This window comes from Mustelus asterias, chromosome 21, assembly GCF_964213995.1.
Source record: "Mustelus asterias chromosome 21, sMusAst1.hap1.1, whole genome shotgun sequence".
NCBI classification, from domain to species: domain Eukaryota; kingdom Metazoa; phylum Chordata; class Chondrichthyes; order Carcharhiniformes; family Triakidae; genus Mustelus; species Mustelus asterias.
Genome location: NC_135821.1, coordinates 79783161 through 79800067, shown reverse-complemented (window position 1 = coordinate 79800067; position 16907 = coordinate 79783161). Strand labels below are relative to the sequence as shown.

Below are 16907 nucleotides of genomic sequence, written 5' to 3'. Positions count from 1 at the left end.
GCCTCCCCACTACACTGTGTCCTCCCCACTACACTGTGGCCTCCCCACTACACTGTGTCCTCCCCACTACACTGTGTCCTCCCCACTACACTGTGTCCTCCCCACTACACTGTGTCCTCCCCACTACACTGTGGCCTCCCCACTACACTGTGTCCTCCCCACTACACTGTGTCCTCCCCACTACACTGTGTCCTCCCCACTACACTGTGGCCTCCCCACTACACTGTGTCCTCCCCACTACACTGTGTCCTCCCCACTACACTGTGTCCTCCCCACTACACTGTGGCCTCCCCACTACACTGTGGCCTCCCCACTACACTGTGGCCTTCCCACTACACTGTGGCCTTCCCAGGACAATGTCCTAACTGTAATCAGGGGAGGTTCACACTCCTGACCCCCAGACATGGCCTTTTTACTGAATGTGTGCTGGGCTCAGGTGGTCAGGTTTAAGAAGGATCTTGAAGCAGGAGAGGGAAGGTGGAAGGGCAGGCAGGTTTAGAGGGGAATTCCAAGGTCCTAGGCATCTTTGGGGTGAAGATCATAGAATCATAGAATCATAGAAACCCTACAGTGCAGAAGGAGGCCATTCGGCCTATCGAGTCTGCACCGACCACAATCCCACCCAGGCCCTACCCCCGCATATTTACCCGCTAATCCCGCTAACCTACGCATCTCAGAACTCTAAGGGGCAATTTTTAACCTGGCCAATTAACCTAACCCGCACATCTTTGGAGGGGGGTATTGTATAAGAGACTAAAGATAGGTATTTTGGGGGAGTGTTGTAGGGCTAAAGAAGGTCATAGGGAAAGCAAGGGGTGAGGCCATGAGGAGATCTCAGTCCAAGGTGAAAGTTTGAGGCATTGGGAGGTAAAACAGGTTAAGAATAATCCCTCATAAATAGGGGATTGAGCATCAACAGTCAAAGGCCTTCATTCCCAGCCTCTTCTCTCTTGAATTCTTGTCTTCTGAGCCCCACTGGGAGGTGCAATAAATGAGGAAAACCCGGCTCTGCCATTGTGGCATCACCATGAACTATCCTGCTGACCTCTCTCCTCGGGTCAACAGCTGAGAAATGGTCAACTTCAGTGAGCTGCCAGACAGCGAGAGGTGCCTCAGGAAGAGTGAACCCTGAGAGAGACCTTGAGAAGATGAGCAACTGAACTGGACGAGTCATACAAATAGTGTGGCTACTGGAGTAGCTCAGAGGCCTGGAATCCTGTGGTGAATAATTCATCTCCTGACTCCCCAATGCCTGTCCGCCATCTAGAAGACACAAGTCAGGAGTGTGATGGAATGCTCCCCACTTGCCTGGATGGGTGCAGCTCCAACAACAGCCAAGAAGCTCAACACCATCCAGGACAAAGCAGCCCCGCTTGATTGACACCCATCCATAAACATCCACTCCCTCCACCATCGACACACAATGGCAGCCGTGTGCATCATCTACAAGATGCAGTGTAGGAACTCACCAAGGTTTCTTTGGTAGCACCTCCCAAACCCATGACTGGTACCATCTAGAAGGACAAGAGCAGCAGATTGTGAACAAGTTGTGACAGATCATGGACCGGATCCCACTGAAATCAATCATCAAAGAGTTGCTGCACATTCTGGTGTAATCTTTTCAGCCAGTGTCCATTCTCTAGCCAGAAACCAGAGTTGAGAATACAGAATACATTCAGCTGGTCTCCCTCATTTTAACCACAATGTAAACAGCATGAACATGGTCCCCAACTGAGCTTCACATGAGTACAGCAGCAGGCAATATTCCACTGAGATTTAATGATTTCTGTTTAGTGTATTTTGAATTCGATCTCACATTACTCCATTCCTGCAGTTCCATAGAGATGTGAAAGTTTGTTGATTAGACAGAATGCTGGAAGGGAGTGAAAGGCATCGATCCCTCTGACTCTGGCCAGCTATCTCTTTGTCAGTAACCGCACAGAATTCACACACAGCCACACTGAGAGTTTCACACTATCATCACCCTGAAATGTCCTGAAGCTCGAGCCTGCCGTGAACGAAGATAACTCTTGTTATGTTGGCCGATCTTTGTGCAGAGTAAGATCCCACAAACAGCAATGAAATTATTGGCCGGTTAATCTGTTTGGTTCAGCAATGAATATTGGTCAGAACACTGAAAGAACATCTTGGGTTTGTGTGTGAGTGTGCGAGTGAGTGTGCGAGTGAGTGTGCGAGTGAGTGTGCGAGTGAATGTGCGCGTGAGTGAGTGAGTGTGCGAGTGAGTGTGCGTGAGAGTGAGTGTGTGTGTGTGTGCATGCGCATGCGTGTGTGTGTGTGTGTATGTGATGTGGAGTGGGGGGTGTAGTGTGTAGGTGTAGGTTGCAGTCAGGCTGGGATCATTATGAATCCTGTTACAGTCAAACCCTGGGACTTTGTTTTCCAAACTAATGGTTTTCCTGAGTTTAAAAACAAATTGAATTTTGCGAAGTTTACTGCATGGGGAATTTTATAAAAATCCACCTGTTATTAAATGGATGAAGAAATTAACTTCAGGATTTAGACTGAATTGCTGTAATTATTGATATATTCTGTCCACAGTCGAGGCTGTCTCCATGGCGATGTGCCCAGGAAGCTGGGCTGCTGCTGGCTACAGGAGGCAGCGGTTGGTCAGAAACAGAATCTATTCTGTCCCCTACACTCACTGCCTTAAATACACAGACAGCGACACAACAATTCCACACTTACTGCTGGTGCCTTAAATACAGTAAGAAGTCTCACAACACCAGGTTAAAGTCCAACAGGTTTATTTGGTAGCAAAAGCCACTAGCTTTCGGAGTGCTGCTCCTTCGTCAGGTAAGTGGGAGTTCTGTTCACAAACAGGGCATATAAAGACACAAACTCAATTTACAAAATAATGGTTGGAATACAAGTCTTTACAGGTAATCAATTCTTAAAGGTACAGACAATGTGAGTGGAGAGAGGGTTAAGCACAGTTTAAAGAGATGTGTATTGTCTCCAGACAGGACAGTTAGTGAGATTTTGCAAGCCCAGACATGTTGTGGGGGTTACAGATAGTGTGACATGAACCCAAGATCCTGGTTGAGGCCGTCCTCATGTGTACGGAACTTGGCTATCAGTCTCTGCTCAGTGACTCTGCGTTGTCGTGTGTCGTGAAGGCCGCCTTGGAGAACGCTTACCCGAAGATCAGAGGCCGAATGCCCGTGACCGCTGAAGTGTTCCCCAATAGGAAGAGAACAGTCTTGCCTGGTGATTGTCGAGCGGTGTTCATTCATCCGTTGTTGTAGCGTCTGCATGGTCTCCCCAATGTACTATGCCTCGGGACATCCTTTCCTGCAGCGTATCAGGTAGACAACGTTGGCCGAGTTGCAAGAGTATGTACCGTTTACCTGGTGGATGGTGTTCTCACGTGAGATTATGGCATCCATGTCGATGATCTGGCACGTCTTGCAGGGGTTGCTGTGGCGGAGTTGTGTGGTGTTGTGGTCACTGTTCTCCTGAAGGCTGGGTAGTTTGCTGCGGACAATGGTCTGTTTGAGGTTGCGCGGTTGTTTGAAGGCAAGAAGTGGGGGTGTGGGGATGGCCTTGGCGAGATGTTCGTCTTCATCAATGACATGTTGAAGGCTCCAGGGAAGTACTGGACGACGAAGGGTACTCTGTCCGCCATGTCCCGTGTTTGTCTTCTGAGGAGGTCGGTGCGGTTTTTCACTGTGGCGCGTCGGAACTGTCGATCGATGAGTCGAGCGCCATATCCTGTTCTTATGAGGGCATCTTTCAGCGTCTGGAGGTGTCTGTTGCAATCCTCCTAATCTGAACAGATCCTGTGTAAACGGAGGGATGGCTTCTTTAGCGTGTTTAGGGTGGAAGCTGGAGAAGTGGACCATCGTGAGGTTATCCGTGGGCTTGCGGTACAGTGAAGTGCTGAGGTGACCGTCCTTAATGGAAATGCGTGTGTCCAAGAATGCAACCGATTCCGGAGAGTAGTCCATGGTGAGTCTGATGGTGGGATGGAGATGGTGAGTCTGATGGTGGGACGGTGCCTTAAATACACAGACAGCTACACAAAAATTCCACACTTACTGCTGGTGGCTTTACTTTTTTTATAAATGTTACTTTTGAATATTTTCCGAAACAAATGTTAATATGATCCCTGCATTATTCTCCCAGATACAGTGGGTCCATTGTTAATAGCTCAACATCAGAACCAACAGAATGTTCATTATGGGAAAGAGTTGGCTCCTTCCCTGTGATTAACTAAACTGATATTAACAGTACACATGCTCCGCCTGGCCAACATTTCACAACATTTTTAACTTTATGTGAATATTTCTCTTTTTGTTGCGTTCGTGAAAGTTTAGAACAAAGCGGTTTGAGTGAGCAAATGGGAATAAAGCTTCAATCATCCATTACTTCCCATCCCACTCCTGTTTTCATCAGTGCAGAGACACAAAGTGCAGAGTGGATATAAATCAGGCGAGGATCTCTCCCCTCTTTACGGTTCAACACGGTGGAGAAAAGCAGCTCAGAGATCCACGAGAGAATGGACAGAACCTTCCTCATGGACATTTCTTCCCTTGGCATCCTTCATGACCTCAGGACAGTCATGAAGCACTTTACAGCCAATGAAAGACTTTCAAAGCGTACTCACTGTTGGAATGTAGCAAACACAGCAGTCGATTTACACACAGCAAGATCCCACTAACAGCAATGTGATAATGAGCAGATAATCTGTTTTTGCAAAGTTGATTGAGAGATTGGCCAGGACACCGGGGAGAACTTCCCTGCGAATATTCATAGAATCATAGAATCCCTACAGTGCAGAAAACCCAGTTAGCCCAAGTCTACACCAACCCTCTGAAAGGCCCAATTCCTGCCCTAACCCCGTAACCCTGTGCATTTACCATGGTTAATCCACCTACCCCGCACATCTTTGGACTGTGGGAGGAAACTGGAGCACTCGGAGGAAACCCACGCAGACACATGGAGAACATGCACACTCCACACAACAGTCACCCGAGGCCGGAATTGAACCCGGGTCCCTGGCGCTGTGAGGCAGCAGTGCTAACCACTGTGCCACCGTGCTGCCTCCATTTTGTTTTGGGATCTTTCACATCCACTTGAGAGCAGAAGAGGCTTGATTTAATATCTCATCTGAAAGGCATTAACTTCAACAGTCCAAAGATGTGCGGGTTAGGTTGATTGGCCAGGTTAAAAATTGTCCCTTAGAGTCCTGGGATGCGTAGGTTAGAGGGATTAGCGGGTAAAATATGTGGGGGTTGGGCCTGGGTGGGATTGTGGTCGGTGCAGACTCGATGGGCCGAATGGCCTCCTTCTGCACTGTAGGGTTTCTATGATTTCTATGAGTGCAGCACTCCCTCGGTACTGAACTGAAGGATCAGCCTAGGTTTTTATGCTCAAATCTCTGGAGTGCGACTGAAGTCCACAAATTTCTGAGTCAGCAGCCCATCAAGACAGAGCAAGTACTGATGCTGAGACATTGCTTAGAAAGGACAGGAGGAACAAGAAGTCGGGGGGAGGAGGGGGCAGGGGGTTGGAGGAGAGAGGCGTGGGGGGAGGACCAGGGGGAGTATGGAGGCCTGGGGGTAGGAGGAGAGGGAGTGTAGAGGCATGGGGGGAGGAGGAGAAGGAAGGCAGAGGCCTGAGGAGGGAAGGATAGGGAATGCGGAGAAGATGGGTGCAGTGCTTCATAGGGGTATGGGGGAGAAGGAAGAGGGAGGTTTGATTTGGGTGGCTTGGGAAGTTGCTGATGGCAATTTTTGCACATGGATTAGTAAGGTTTGTTAACAAAAACAAGGTCATTAATTAATAAATAGAGGAACAACAGGGTTGCTCCAGTCTCGAGAGTGTGGACAGTCCAGGATGCTTCCCACCTTCGGGACAACCAGAGTGGGTCTGATTCTCGTACCGGCTGCGGTTATTTGTGAAGGCCCCGCCTTCTCAACCTTGCCCTCGCCTGAGGTGTGGTGACTCTCAGGTTAAATCACCGCCAGTCAGCCCTCCCCCTCAAAGGGAAGAGCAGTCCGTGGGTCTGTAGAAGCTTTGAATTCTGTAGAGAGCACAGAGGAGTATAGCAAGTACAGGGGTGAAGTAAAAATCTTCTTGGAAAGAGATGTAGATTTAGTTATCTTAAAAAGTAAGTCTTGTTTCTTCAACACATCAGATTTTTTCAAGCTTTTGTGTGATTATGGTTTAATCCTGCAATTCTTGGGAATCCCACACGATGGTTTAATGGCCTGTAATTGCAATTTCAATGTCATTAGCTGATTTTACATATTGTAAGTCTATACAGGGAGGGTTTTTAGTTGTCAGCTTCTGTTAGTTTTCTAGGTTGGTCTGTAACATCTGGTCAATGCAAAGGCATTTCCTCAGAACAAAAATAATAATCAACAACTTTATGCCAAAACAAATATATAAAAAGTAATTGGGTAAAAGTCATAATGATTTTAAAAAACACCAAGTTTTGAAAAGACTCTCCCCATTTATCACAAGTTTGTCTGTGCTAATGGTGTGCTATTAGCTGCGGGATTACAACGGTGCTGGGGACAGTGTACCACTGTATCAACAGAATGAACAGCACAGCTCAGCAGCTTCAGGGACAGAGATAACAAGTATATCTTTCTAATGCCTCATAACATTATCTTTGATCTGTCTAGCACGTACCAGTCTGCTGTCACATGGATCAAATGATACAAACACCATCTCCACTTCATACATCATAGAATCCTGACAGTGTAGAAGAGGCCATTCAGCCCTTCAAGTCCGCACCATTAATCCAATGGAGTATCTTGCACAGACCATCTCCCCTACCCCATAAATAAATAAATAAACATATCCACATAAACCCACACATTTCCCATGGCAAACCCCTGAACATACACATCTTGGGACACTAAAGAGCAATTTAGCATGACAAATCCACCCTCACCCGCACATCTTTGGGAGGAAACCAGAGCGCCCGAGGAAGCCCATGGAGACACGGGGAGAATGTGCAAATTCCACGCAGCCATTTGTGTAGATAACTACAGGTATAAAGTAAGAAAGTCATTTAATGAAAATTACATACATTTCAGAATAGAATTTGAAAGCAGAATGGGTTTGATGGGAATTGTAGGTTTTCTAACAATAAAGCAAAAGATTCATTAAAAACATAGAAACTAGAAGCAGGAATAGGCCATTCGGCCCATCGAGCCTGCTCCGCCGTTCATTTTGATCATGGCTGATCATCGAATTCAATATCCTGATCCCCCCTTCCCTCCATATCCTTTGATCCCTTTAGCCCCAAGAGCTGTGTCTAATTTCTTCTTGAAATCACACCTCAACTACATTCTGTGGTAGTGAATTCCACACATTCACCACCCTCTGGGTGAAGAAATTTCTCCTCGCCTCAGTCCTAAAATATTTACCCCTTATCGTCAAACTCTGACCCCTAGTTCTGGACTCCGCCACCATCGGGAACATTCATTGCCCTCCCTGGATAGCAAGGACATCCTTCCTCATATAAGGACACCAAAACTGCACACAATACTCCTGGTGTGGCCTCACCAATGCCCTGTACAATTGCAGTAACACTATTCCTGTACTCAAATCCTCTCACTATAAAGGCCAACATACCATTTCCCGTCTTTACTTCCTGCTGTACCTGCGCGCTTACTTTCAGTGACTGATGCACGAAGGTCTCGTTGAGTATCCACCTCTCTCAATTCACACCCATTCAATAATCTGTCTTCCTATTCTTGCTACCGAAGTGGATAACCTCACATTTATCCACATTATGCAGCATCTGTCATGCATTTACCGACACACTCAGTCTGTCCAAATCACGCTGAAGCATCTCTCTGCATCCTCCTCACAACTCACTCTCCCAACCAATTTGTATCATCTACAAATTTGGAGATAATACAGTTAGTTCCCTCTTCCAAATCATTAATATATAATTCAAATTGTCAACATAATAAAAACTTAAAAATAGCTGATGGTAATTTTAATCAAATTAAATATCAATTAAAGCGACAATGACTTCAGTCTTTTTGCAATTGCATCCTTCTAATATAATGAATATAAAGGCAAAACAAATGATTTCAAAGAATTGCTAAAAATAGCCAGTGTTGGCAAGTTTGAAGATGTAGAGAATGTTTACTCAACAACCCCAGAGTTTGGACCTTCCTGTTGATACCAATTTGAAGGATGAGATCTGGAAAGATTATTGATAAATCACAAAATATTCTCTTCCAATGGGAAATGATAGCTTTAGTCATAGTGGCTGATGCTGGTGTTTTAACCCTCCCATATATACCTACAAAAGAAGGATTTATGACAGAACAACAAGAGGCAATCAATTTTCACCTTGATATCAAAGAGGGTTCCTGAGGAGGACATGGGGATTTCAATTTTCTATAGAAACTGGACAGTTTCTTGCAACTCTTCTTGGGAATATAATTTTTATTGATTTTGAGCCCAAAATATGAATGTCCTCAGCTTGAACCAACTCTCACAAAGCCTGGGCACCGTACTAACGTATGTATTCAGAAATATCATCTCAAGACTATAAATTCATTATTGCTGCGCAGAGCAAGTCTATCGTCTGGTCATTCACAGAGGGATGCTGCAATCTGTCTTGTGCTGTAGTATTTTATTTGAACACAAAATGTTACATAATTATCTGCATTTGCACTGCTCAGCAAAACTGAAATTTGCCAACGTTGTAGCTGTCAGTCATCATCCATTAACCGAACAATGATTTCATGTAAAAGATTTGGCACTTTGGATAATGAAGGAGTACGAGATATATTCAGTGGGAATACATATGATTAAATGGGCCGAGATACAAATTAGGCATTTGTTTTTAATAAGCAATCTATAGAGATCCTGATCCAAGCATTAAATATCTTGGCAGACCAATTATATATTCATTAGAATTCATCTGGATCCAAACAGTAATGGAAAGACACAGGAGAGTTACACAATGAAATCATTTAGGTTGATTGTCAAAAACTGAGCCTGAAGTTTTAACAGTTTATATCAGCAAAACTATATCTCAGCTCATTATTCCGAATGCACATTTCATTTCTCACATTTGCTCAGTTCAGAAAATCCCCACTGACTTCCTGGTTAATTGTTTGGGTAATTTTACATTTGGATTCTGTGGAAGTCATGTTCACACCACAGCTGGCATTGTTAAAACCAGCCCCCTTAACCTAACAGCAGAATCATTGGCCCCAATATTTTCAGGGAGGACGTGATGGAGGAGGAGGCTAAAGGGAGGGAGAGGGTGTAGGGCGGGGGAAAAGGAGGGCGTGGCTGGAGAAAAGGGGGAGAGGAAAGATGTTGGGATTGTGCAGAGGAGGGTTTGGGCCAAGGGCATGATGAGGTTGATGCACTATCAATAAGGCGAAAGACTACCGATATGCCAATATAAGTGTAGGCTTTTATTCACAACAGAATCAGGAGCAGATCCCAACAATTAACCGACCTGGACTGAACAAGGGGGAGGAGACAGCCACCTTTATACTAGGTGCTGAGGGGAGGAACCAAACTGGAAGGGGATGTGTCCAGGTATGACAAACACACACAACGGTGGTCCATATAGGACAAAGGCACAACTGAGGTCCACCACAGAGGTGTGGAGCCGGGTCACCCTTGTGGAATCCACACTCAGCACCCGGACTGTCGCGGTGTCGGTGTTGATTCATTACACTGTATCAATATCTTCCATCACTTTGCTAATGATTGAGAATGCAGTTATGGAGCAGTAAGTGGTCAGATTGGGTTTGCATAGCAAGGTGCAGCTAATCCTGGGACACAGATCTTTCATTGAGATGTTGTAGTAGTTTGTAACTTTGGCAGTATCCAGTGCCTTCACCTGTTTTTTGATGTCATGCAGAATGATTTGAACTGACAGGCGACAGTGATGTTGGAGCCTCTGTGGACAGCGAGATGGATCATCCATTTGGTATTTCTTGCTTAGGAAGCTTGCAAATCCTTCAGCCTTAATTGTCTTTTGCACTTAAGATACTACAGGACATTCACCAAGGGATGTTGATGGAGAGGTCTTTAACATTAGCTGTAAGGCATGAGTTGGTAAATAAAACTATGTGAGGCAGATGCTTGACTATTCTGTGGGACAGCTCTCTGAATGTTAGCACAGACCCCCAGATGTTAGTGAGGAGGGCTTTTCAAGGTCAGAATGATCAGATTGGCCAATCAGGGATTCCTTGGTGGAGTTCTCTGGACAAATCCAAACCAACCAATTACCACCGCATCAGCCTACTCTCATTCATCACAGAGTGATGTGAGGGATTGTTGACAGTGCTATGAAGTGTACTTCGTGGTTACCCATAAGCTCACCTATTTACCCCACCAATCCATCTAACTGGCACATCTTGGGACACCAAGGGGCAATTTAGCATGGTCAATCTACCTCACCTGTACGCCCTGGGGGTTGGCACGGTGGCACAGGGGGCAGCATGGTGCCATAGTAGTTAGCACTGCTGCCTCACAGCGCCAGGTTCAATTCCGGCCTCAGGTCACTGTCTGTGTGGAGTTTGCACGTTCTCCCTGTGTCTGCGTGGGTTTCCTCCGGGTACTCCGGTTTCCTCCCACAGTCCAAAGATATGCAGGTTAGGTTGATTGGCCATTGCTAAATTGTCCCTTAGTGTCAAGGGGACTAGCAGGGTAAATATGTGAGGTTGCAGGAATAGGGCCTGGGTGGGATTGTGGTCGGTGCAAATGTGATGGGTCAAATGGCCTCCTCCTGTGCTGTAAGGGTTCTATGATCTTTGGAATGTTTTAAGTATTTATTTAATATTGTCACAAGTAGGCTTACGTTGACACTTCAATGAAGTTACTGTGAAAATCCCCTAGTCGCCACACTCCGGCACCTGTTTGGGTGCACTGAGGGAGAATTTAGCATGACCAATGCATCTAACCAACACGTCTTTCAGACTGTGGGAATATGGGAGGAAACCGGAGCACCCAGAGGAAACCCACGCAGACACGGAGAGAACGTGCAAACTTCACACAGACAGTCACCCAAGACCAGAACTGAACCTGGGTCCCTGATGCTGTGAGGAAGCAGTGCTAACCACTGTACTACCATGCCACCCTTAGTCTGTGCCTAAGTCATTGAAGTTCATCTAAGAATGCATATGGGATGCTTGCCTTTATTAATCGAGGCATAGAATACAAGAGTAGGGAGGTTATGATGATGCTGTATAAAACGCTGGTTAGGCCACAGCTGGAGTACTGTGTGCAGTGCTGGTCGCCACACTATAGGAAGGATGTGATTGCACTGGAGGGGATGCAGAGAAGATTCACCAGGATATTGCCTGGACTGGAGCGTTTCAGCAATGAAGAGAGGCTGGATAGGTGCTTGATGGCCGGTGCAGACACGATGGGCTGAAGGGTCTCTTTCTGTGCTGTAAAACTCTTGCCGTGATCCATTTTCTTGTATTCTTATTAGACTGTAGTTTGCAAGCTCATTTCAGAGGACAGTTAAGAGTCAAGCTTATCGTTGTAGATCTGGAGTCACCCAGACCAAATTGAATAAGACTGGTCAATTTCTTCCCCTGAAGGGCAATAATGAAGCAGATGAGATGAAAATCAGGTAGTTTTCTGGTCACCATAACTGAGCCAGCTTTTATTCCTGCTTTAGTTAATGAATTGAATTTCAATTCCCCAGTCGGATTTGAACTGATACATTATTAATGTAGACCTCTTCTTTCCTACATCAGTATCACACCCAATATCTGTACCCTAACATCGGGCTGTGAAAAAGGGGGACATCAGTGAGTAAAGATCTTAAAAGCCGTGAAGCAATTGTCTGAGTACACATTCATAACAGGACCGGCAAAAAGGACATTAAAAAGATTCTGATGCATCTGATGCTCTTGGTGTTTTGCAGCTTTTGGAAATATTGGACCTCAAATTAGAGAGGAGAGATAGTGGTGTTAAATTCACTGGGTTGATCTAGAAGCCTAGACTAATGGGTTCAAATCCACCATGGCAGCTGATAGGATTCAAATGTCATTAATAAATCTGGAATATAAAGTGATGGTGTCCATGAAACTATCGTTAAATGTTGTAAAAACTCATCTGGTTCACTGATGTCCTTTAGGGAAGGAAATCTGCCGTCCTTACCCGGTCTGGCCTACAGGTGACTCTAGACCCAGAGCAATGTGGTTGATTCTTAACTGCCCTCTGAAATGGCCGATCCAGACACTTAGTTCCAGGGCAATTAGGGATTGGTAACAAATGCTGGCCTTTCCAATAACATCCGATCAATGAAAGAATTTTTAAAAAGCACAATTTATTCAAGGTAATTTTGTTTCTTTTGTGCTTTTCCAGGTTGTGAGCTGCTCTTGACAGATTGGCAACGGACAAAATGGCTGAGGATTGGCAACTGATGGTGAACAAAGCTCTTTTGATTATTTAGCTCCCAATTAGACAACCAGCTGATTATCCTGAATAAAATCCAATATTTGCTGCTGAAATGGGGCTGGCTGTGATGTTGTTCAGTTTTTTCTGCATTATACACTTTGATTACATTGTTTCAAAGACCTCAGAACCATTCCAGCTAACTTCAACCTCAACAGTGAGGAAGGTCAATTTTGCTGCACTTTTTTCACAGTTCAATTCAGGATAACAACATACATATTGGATTGTAAAGAGTACCAGGAGGTCAGCTGGGTGAAGGGCTTGGGCAGGAGGGGGTGGGGGGAGGCGATGAGAGAGATCGGGAAGACAGGGTGGTGGGCATTGATTTATGGGAGGCAGTGGGTTCATCTATAGGATTTCCTGGAGGTAATTTACTCCCATGGCGCCTATAAGTTTACTCCATGACCACCTGGGAGCTGGGGGTACGGGGTGGGGGTGGGGGGGGGGGGGGGGGGGGGGCAAAATCAGCCTCTGGGTGATGATAGAAGATTGACAGCAATGTCCATTAACCGCAAACCTTACCTGAAGAGATAGTCGGATAGTGCCCATGGGTAAACAACTATCAGCACTGAGGAACACAGGGGGCTAAGTTCAGTTGAGCCAAGGCACATTCAACTAAACTTCCCACTGAAAGATGTCATGCTTTCCTGCTTTCCAGGTGTGGGTGAGAAAGAAATCTCCCAGGCTGAAGGTACATTGACTAATTTGAAGTTCAGCTTCTGGCTGAAAACATTTATTGTTAAAAACCAATGTGCAAATGGTGATGGTCTTACTCATTGTCCATTGTACAGGAAGGTCAGTGTGGAATGGAGGATTCTGGGAACCTTTGACTAAACAAAGCCTTGGTTGTGTTCTTTTTTTTAAGAAAATGAGGCAGAAATGTCATTGGAACAAGAGTTTGTGATCTCTAACTTCAATGATTGGTTGTCTTTGGGCTGCCAATTCTGATGGCTGGTATTTTACGACCTCGCTCGGGCGAGGCTCATAAAATCCTGCCCGAGGCCAACGGAGAATTCCGTTCTGAGAGCCAGGTGGTAAAACTTCGGCCATCATCACATGACCTCCTACTTTCAACAACCCCCCCTCCCAGATTCCTGCTATTGGTCACCTAACCTGTCAATCATCATGGAGCATCACCTTCCCAAATATTTTCATTGTTTCTTGATTTGGAATTTTGAGAATCTAGCCACGCTGATTTGGTAAACTCTCCCAGCAAGTCACCTATGAATTGTTAAATAGACAAAGAAAATGTCGGAAGCATTCAGCAGATTAGGCAGCATCTTGTGGAGCGGGAAGCTGAGTTAATGTTTGATGTTGATGATGACCCTTCACCAATTTGAATTGCTCCTTCACGTTGAATGCCGTTTCTTTGATTCTAACGCTAATACCAAAGGTCAGATTGTTGTGTAGACTCTGCTTTGATCAGGTGCTATTCTTCTGATTTCACTACATGTGTTTCCTCAGCCACATGAGGCTGGATTTATTCCAGAACCCCGTTCAACTGTTCATTTGTTTTTTTTCAAAATCTCGATATTTAGGTATTAAAAATCCTTCAACGTCCAAAGAAGATGTTGGCAAATCTCTTCATCAAATTGCTGAAGTTTGCATGGGGATAACATTGCAGAATGGTGTTCAGATTCGAAAATATTGACTCAGTGACAGAGGAATGGTTGGATATGATCAAGAGAGGATGCTACATCACGTCAAGATGAACCTGCAGCTAATAGTATTCTCATGGTCTTGTCTTGATAGTTGGGAGTTGCTGCTGTGTATCCTACAGAATGCACATACAGCAAACACTGTACGCTGGTGATATGGAGATTAATCATGAGTTATTTGGAGATAGGCATTCTAATCAAGTGGACCTTATTTTATCCTGGATTCCTGAAGGTTATACTAATGGCACCAATCCAGGTGAGTGCTGAATATTCCCTCACACTCCTGAGTCTAGTTTTGTAGATTCTGGAGAGGCTTTGAGGGATTAGGAGATGAGCCATTCTTAGAAGAATATCCAGATTCTTCTGATAAAAGCAAAATACTGCAGATGCTGGAATCTGAAAGAAAAAACAGAAAATTCTGGAAAATCTAAGCAGGTCTGACAGCATCTGTGGGGAGAGAATAGAGCCAATGTTTTGAGTCTAAATTACCCTTTGTCAGAGAAGGGTCTCTGATGGGTCTCTGAAGGGTCTCTTGAAACATTGGCTGTCAGACCCGCTGAGATTTTCCAGCATTTTCTGTTTTTACAAAGAACAAAGAACAGTACAGCACAGGAACAGGCCCTTCAGCCCTCCAAGCCTGCGCTGATCACGTTCTCCTATCCAGACCAACCACCTGTATCCCTCTATTCCCCGTCTGTTCATGTGTCTATCCAGATAAGTCTTAAATGTTGCTAACGTAACTGCCTCAACTACCTCACTTGGCAGCGGATTCCAGACCCCCCACCACCCTCTGTGTAAAAGACTTCCTTCCCCCCGCACATCTCCACTGAACCTTTCCCCCCTTACCTTGAACTTGTGCCCCTTGTAATTGTCATTTTTGCGCTGGGAAAAAGCTTCCAACTGTTCACCCTATCCATACCCCTCATAATTTTATAAACTTCTATCAGGTCGCCCCCTCAGCCTCCGTCTTTCCCGGGAGAACAATCCCAGTTTATTCAATCTCTCCTCATAGCTAATACCTTCCATACCAGGCAACATCCTGGTAAACCTTTTCTGTACTCTCTCCAAAGCCTCCACGTCCTTCCAGTAGTGTGGTGACCAGAATTGGACACAGTATTCCAAATGTGCCCTAACCAACGTTTTATACAACTGTAACATAATTTGCCAACTTTTATACTCGATACCCCGGCCGATGAAGACAAGCATGCCACATGCTTTCTTCACCATCTTTTCCACCTGTGCTGCCACTTTTAAGGATCAGTGGACCTGTACTCCCAGATCTCTCTGTGTGTCTATGCTCCGGATGGTTCTTTGTTCCAGGTTTTTCTCTTGATATGTCAGCTTTGATGATGTTTGATTGGGTTTAGGTTCTGGGCAATGGTGGGGAATCAGCAATGATGGTGGCATTGTTCCAGCCAATAATTATGATATCCTGTTCAGATTACAATGAGTGCTGTCATTGGGCCATTAGTTCCACTATCAGCTAATAAAATATTGGACACATTTCTGAATGAACACAATGAACATTTCTGAGAGTAAACGGTGCCGACAATACTGAGAGAGCAGGTGAAGAAGATCGAGGGGGCAATTCTCCCAAAAAAATTCTAAGTGCTGAATCCGCAGGAAAACTGGTGTAAATCACGATTGTTTTTTCAGTGGGAGTTCAAACTCGAATCTTCCACACTCTGTGCAATGCAGAGATCATAATCGTGAATATCATTAAAAGCTCGGGGGGGTGGGGCCTATTCATGCCAGAATCTGACAGTTCCGGAACTCTGCACATGCGCAGTGGCCCCAAACTGTCAGCCTGCAGCTTGCTGGTCTGCTCGATCGCTGGCCAGTCTGGGACCCTCGCAGTGCTGCCCCTCCAGCCCCCACCCATGGCCTGATCGCAGCCCCCAGGAGCATTCCCAGGCCAGCCCCGATCTCCCCCCGTCCTGGAGCACCCCGATATCCAGCCGCACCCCCCCTCCAGCAGGGATGATCCCCCAACCTCCCCCACCCAGTAGATCCCCGCTCCCCCCACGGGAGGCAGACCCCCCTCCGGCAGACCACCCTCCCCCCAGCCCGCCCCGATTGCTGGCCTCCCTCCAGCCCCAAACGATCCCAGTAGCAGTGAGACCCCATCCCTACCGATTGCCCCTAAGCCTTGCCCCCTAGGCCCCATCCCCAGGCCCTGCCCCTTTGGCACTGCCTGATGCCTTGTGGGCAGTGCCAAGGCGCCCCCTTGGCGTGGGCACTTTGCCCTTTGGGCAGTGCTCGTGGCACAGGCTGGCACTGCCATGGTGTCCATGTCCAGGGGACACCACCCTCCCGCCGACCAACCCCCTGGGCGTGTCAGTTTGAGAGAATCGCCCCCCCAAATATTTCTATCTCAGTCTGGGAGGTTGATGATATAGAAATGTGGAAGATTCTCAGTCAGACTGACCAAGCTGTAATTATCTTAATTAAGTTCTTACTGATTGTAAAGAAAGAGTAATTACTCCATCTCAAAGATTCTGACAATTTGCAGCAACACGGCCTTGGAAACACTGAACTATGTGGTCACACTTTGCAAAAACCAGGAACAGTTTGACTGCTGAACTTTATGGCGCAGATTCTAGAATGCAACATGAAGTTACTGATTCCCATTTTGCACATGCGAGATCCATTGCAGTGAGCTGTGAGGTAAATTCTTCCAACCAACTGCAAGCCCTTGTCAGTGACAATAAATGTATTTTTTAACAATGCAATATTAAATTTTTCTACTATGCCATTTGAAAGATTCAAATCAGCAACAGAATTCAAAAGATTGGTGTGGTAATGATATTTATTCCA

The 16907-nt window shown here is 45.8% G+C and overlaps 1 protein-coding gene across 3 annotated transcripts in view; it reads left to right on the top strand.

Moving 5' to 3' along the window:
- LOC144508997 (uncharacterized) overlaps positions 1 to 12472 on the top strand; it is a 190140-nt gene extending 177668 nt beyond the window's left edge. For 2 of the 3 annotated variants that reach the window (XM_078237220.1, XM_078237218.1), the window contains exon 5: positions 12343 to 12438. In XM_078237220.1, coding sequence (XP_078093346.1) covers positions 12343 to 12360 — 18 coding nt within the window. In that variant the 3' untranslated portion in view covers positions 12361 to 12438. Of the gene's footprint in view, positions 1 to 12342 lie in introns of all 3 variants that reach the window. The other variant, XM_078237219.1, reaches the window with a different exon arrangement.
- The last annotated feature ends 4435 nt before the right edge of the window (positions 12473 to 16907 follow it).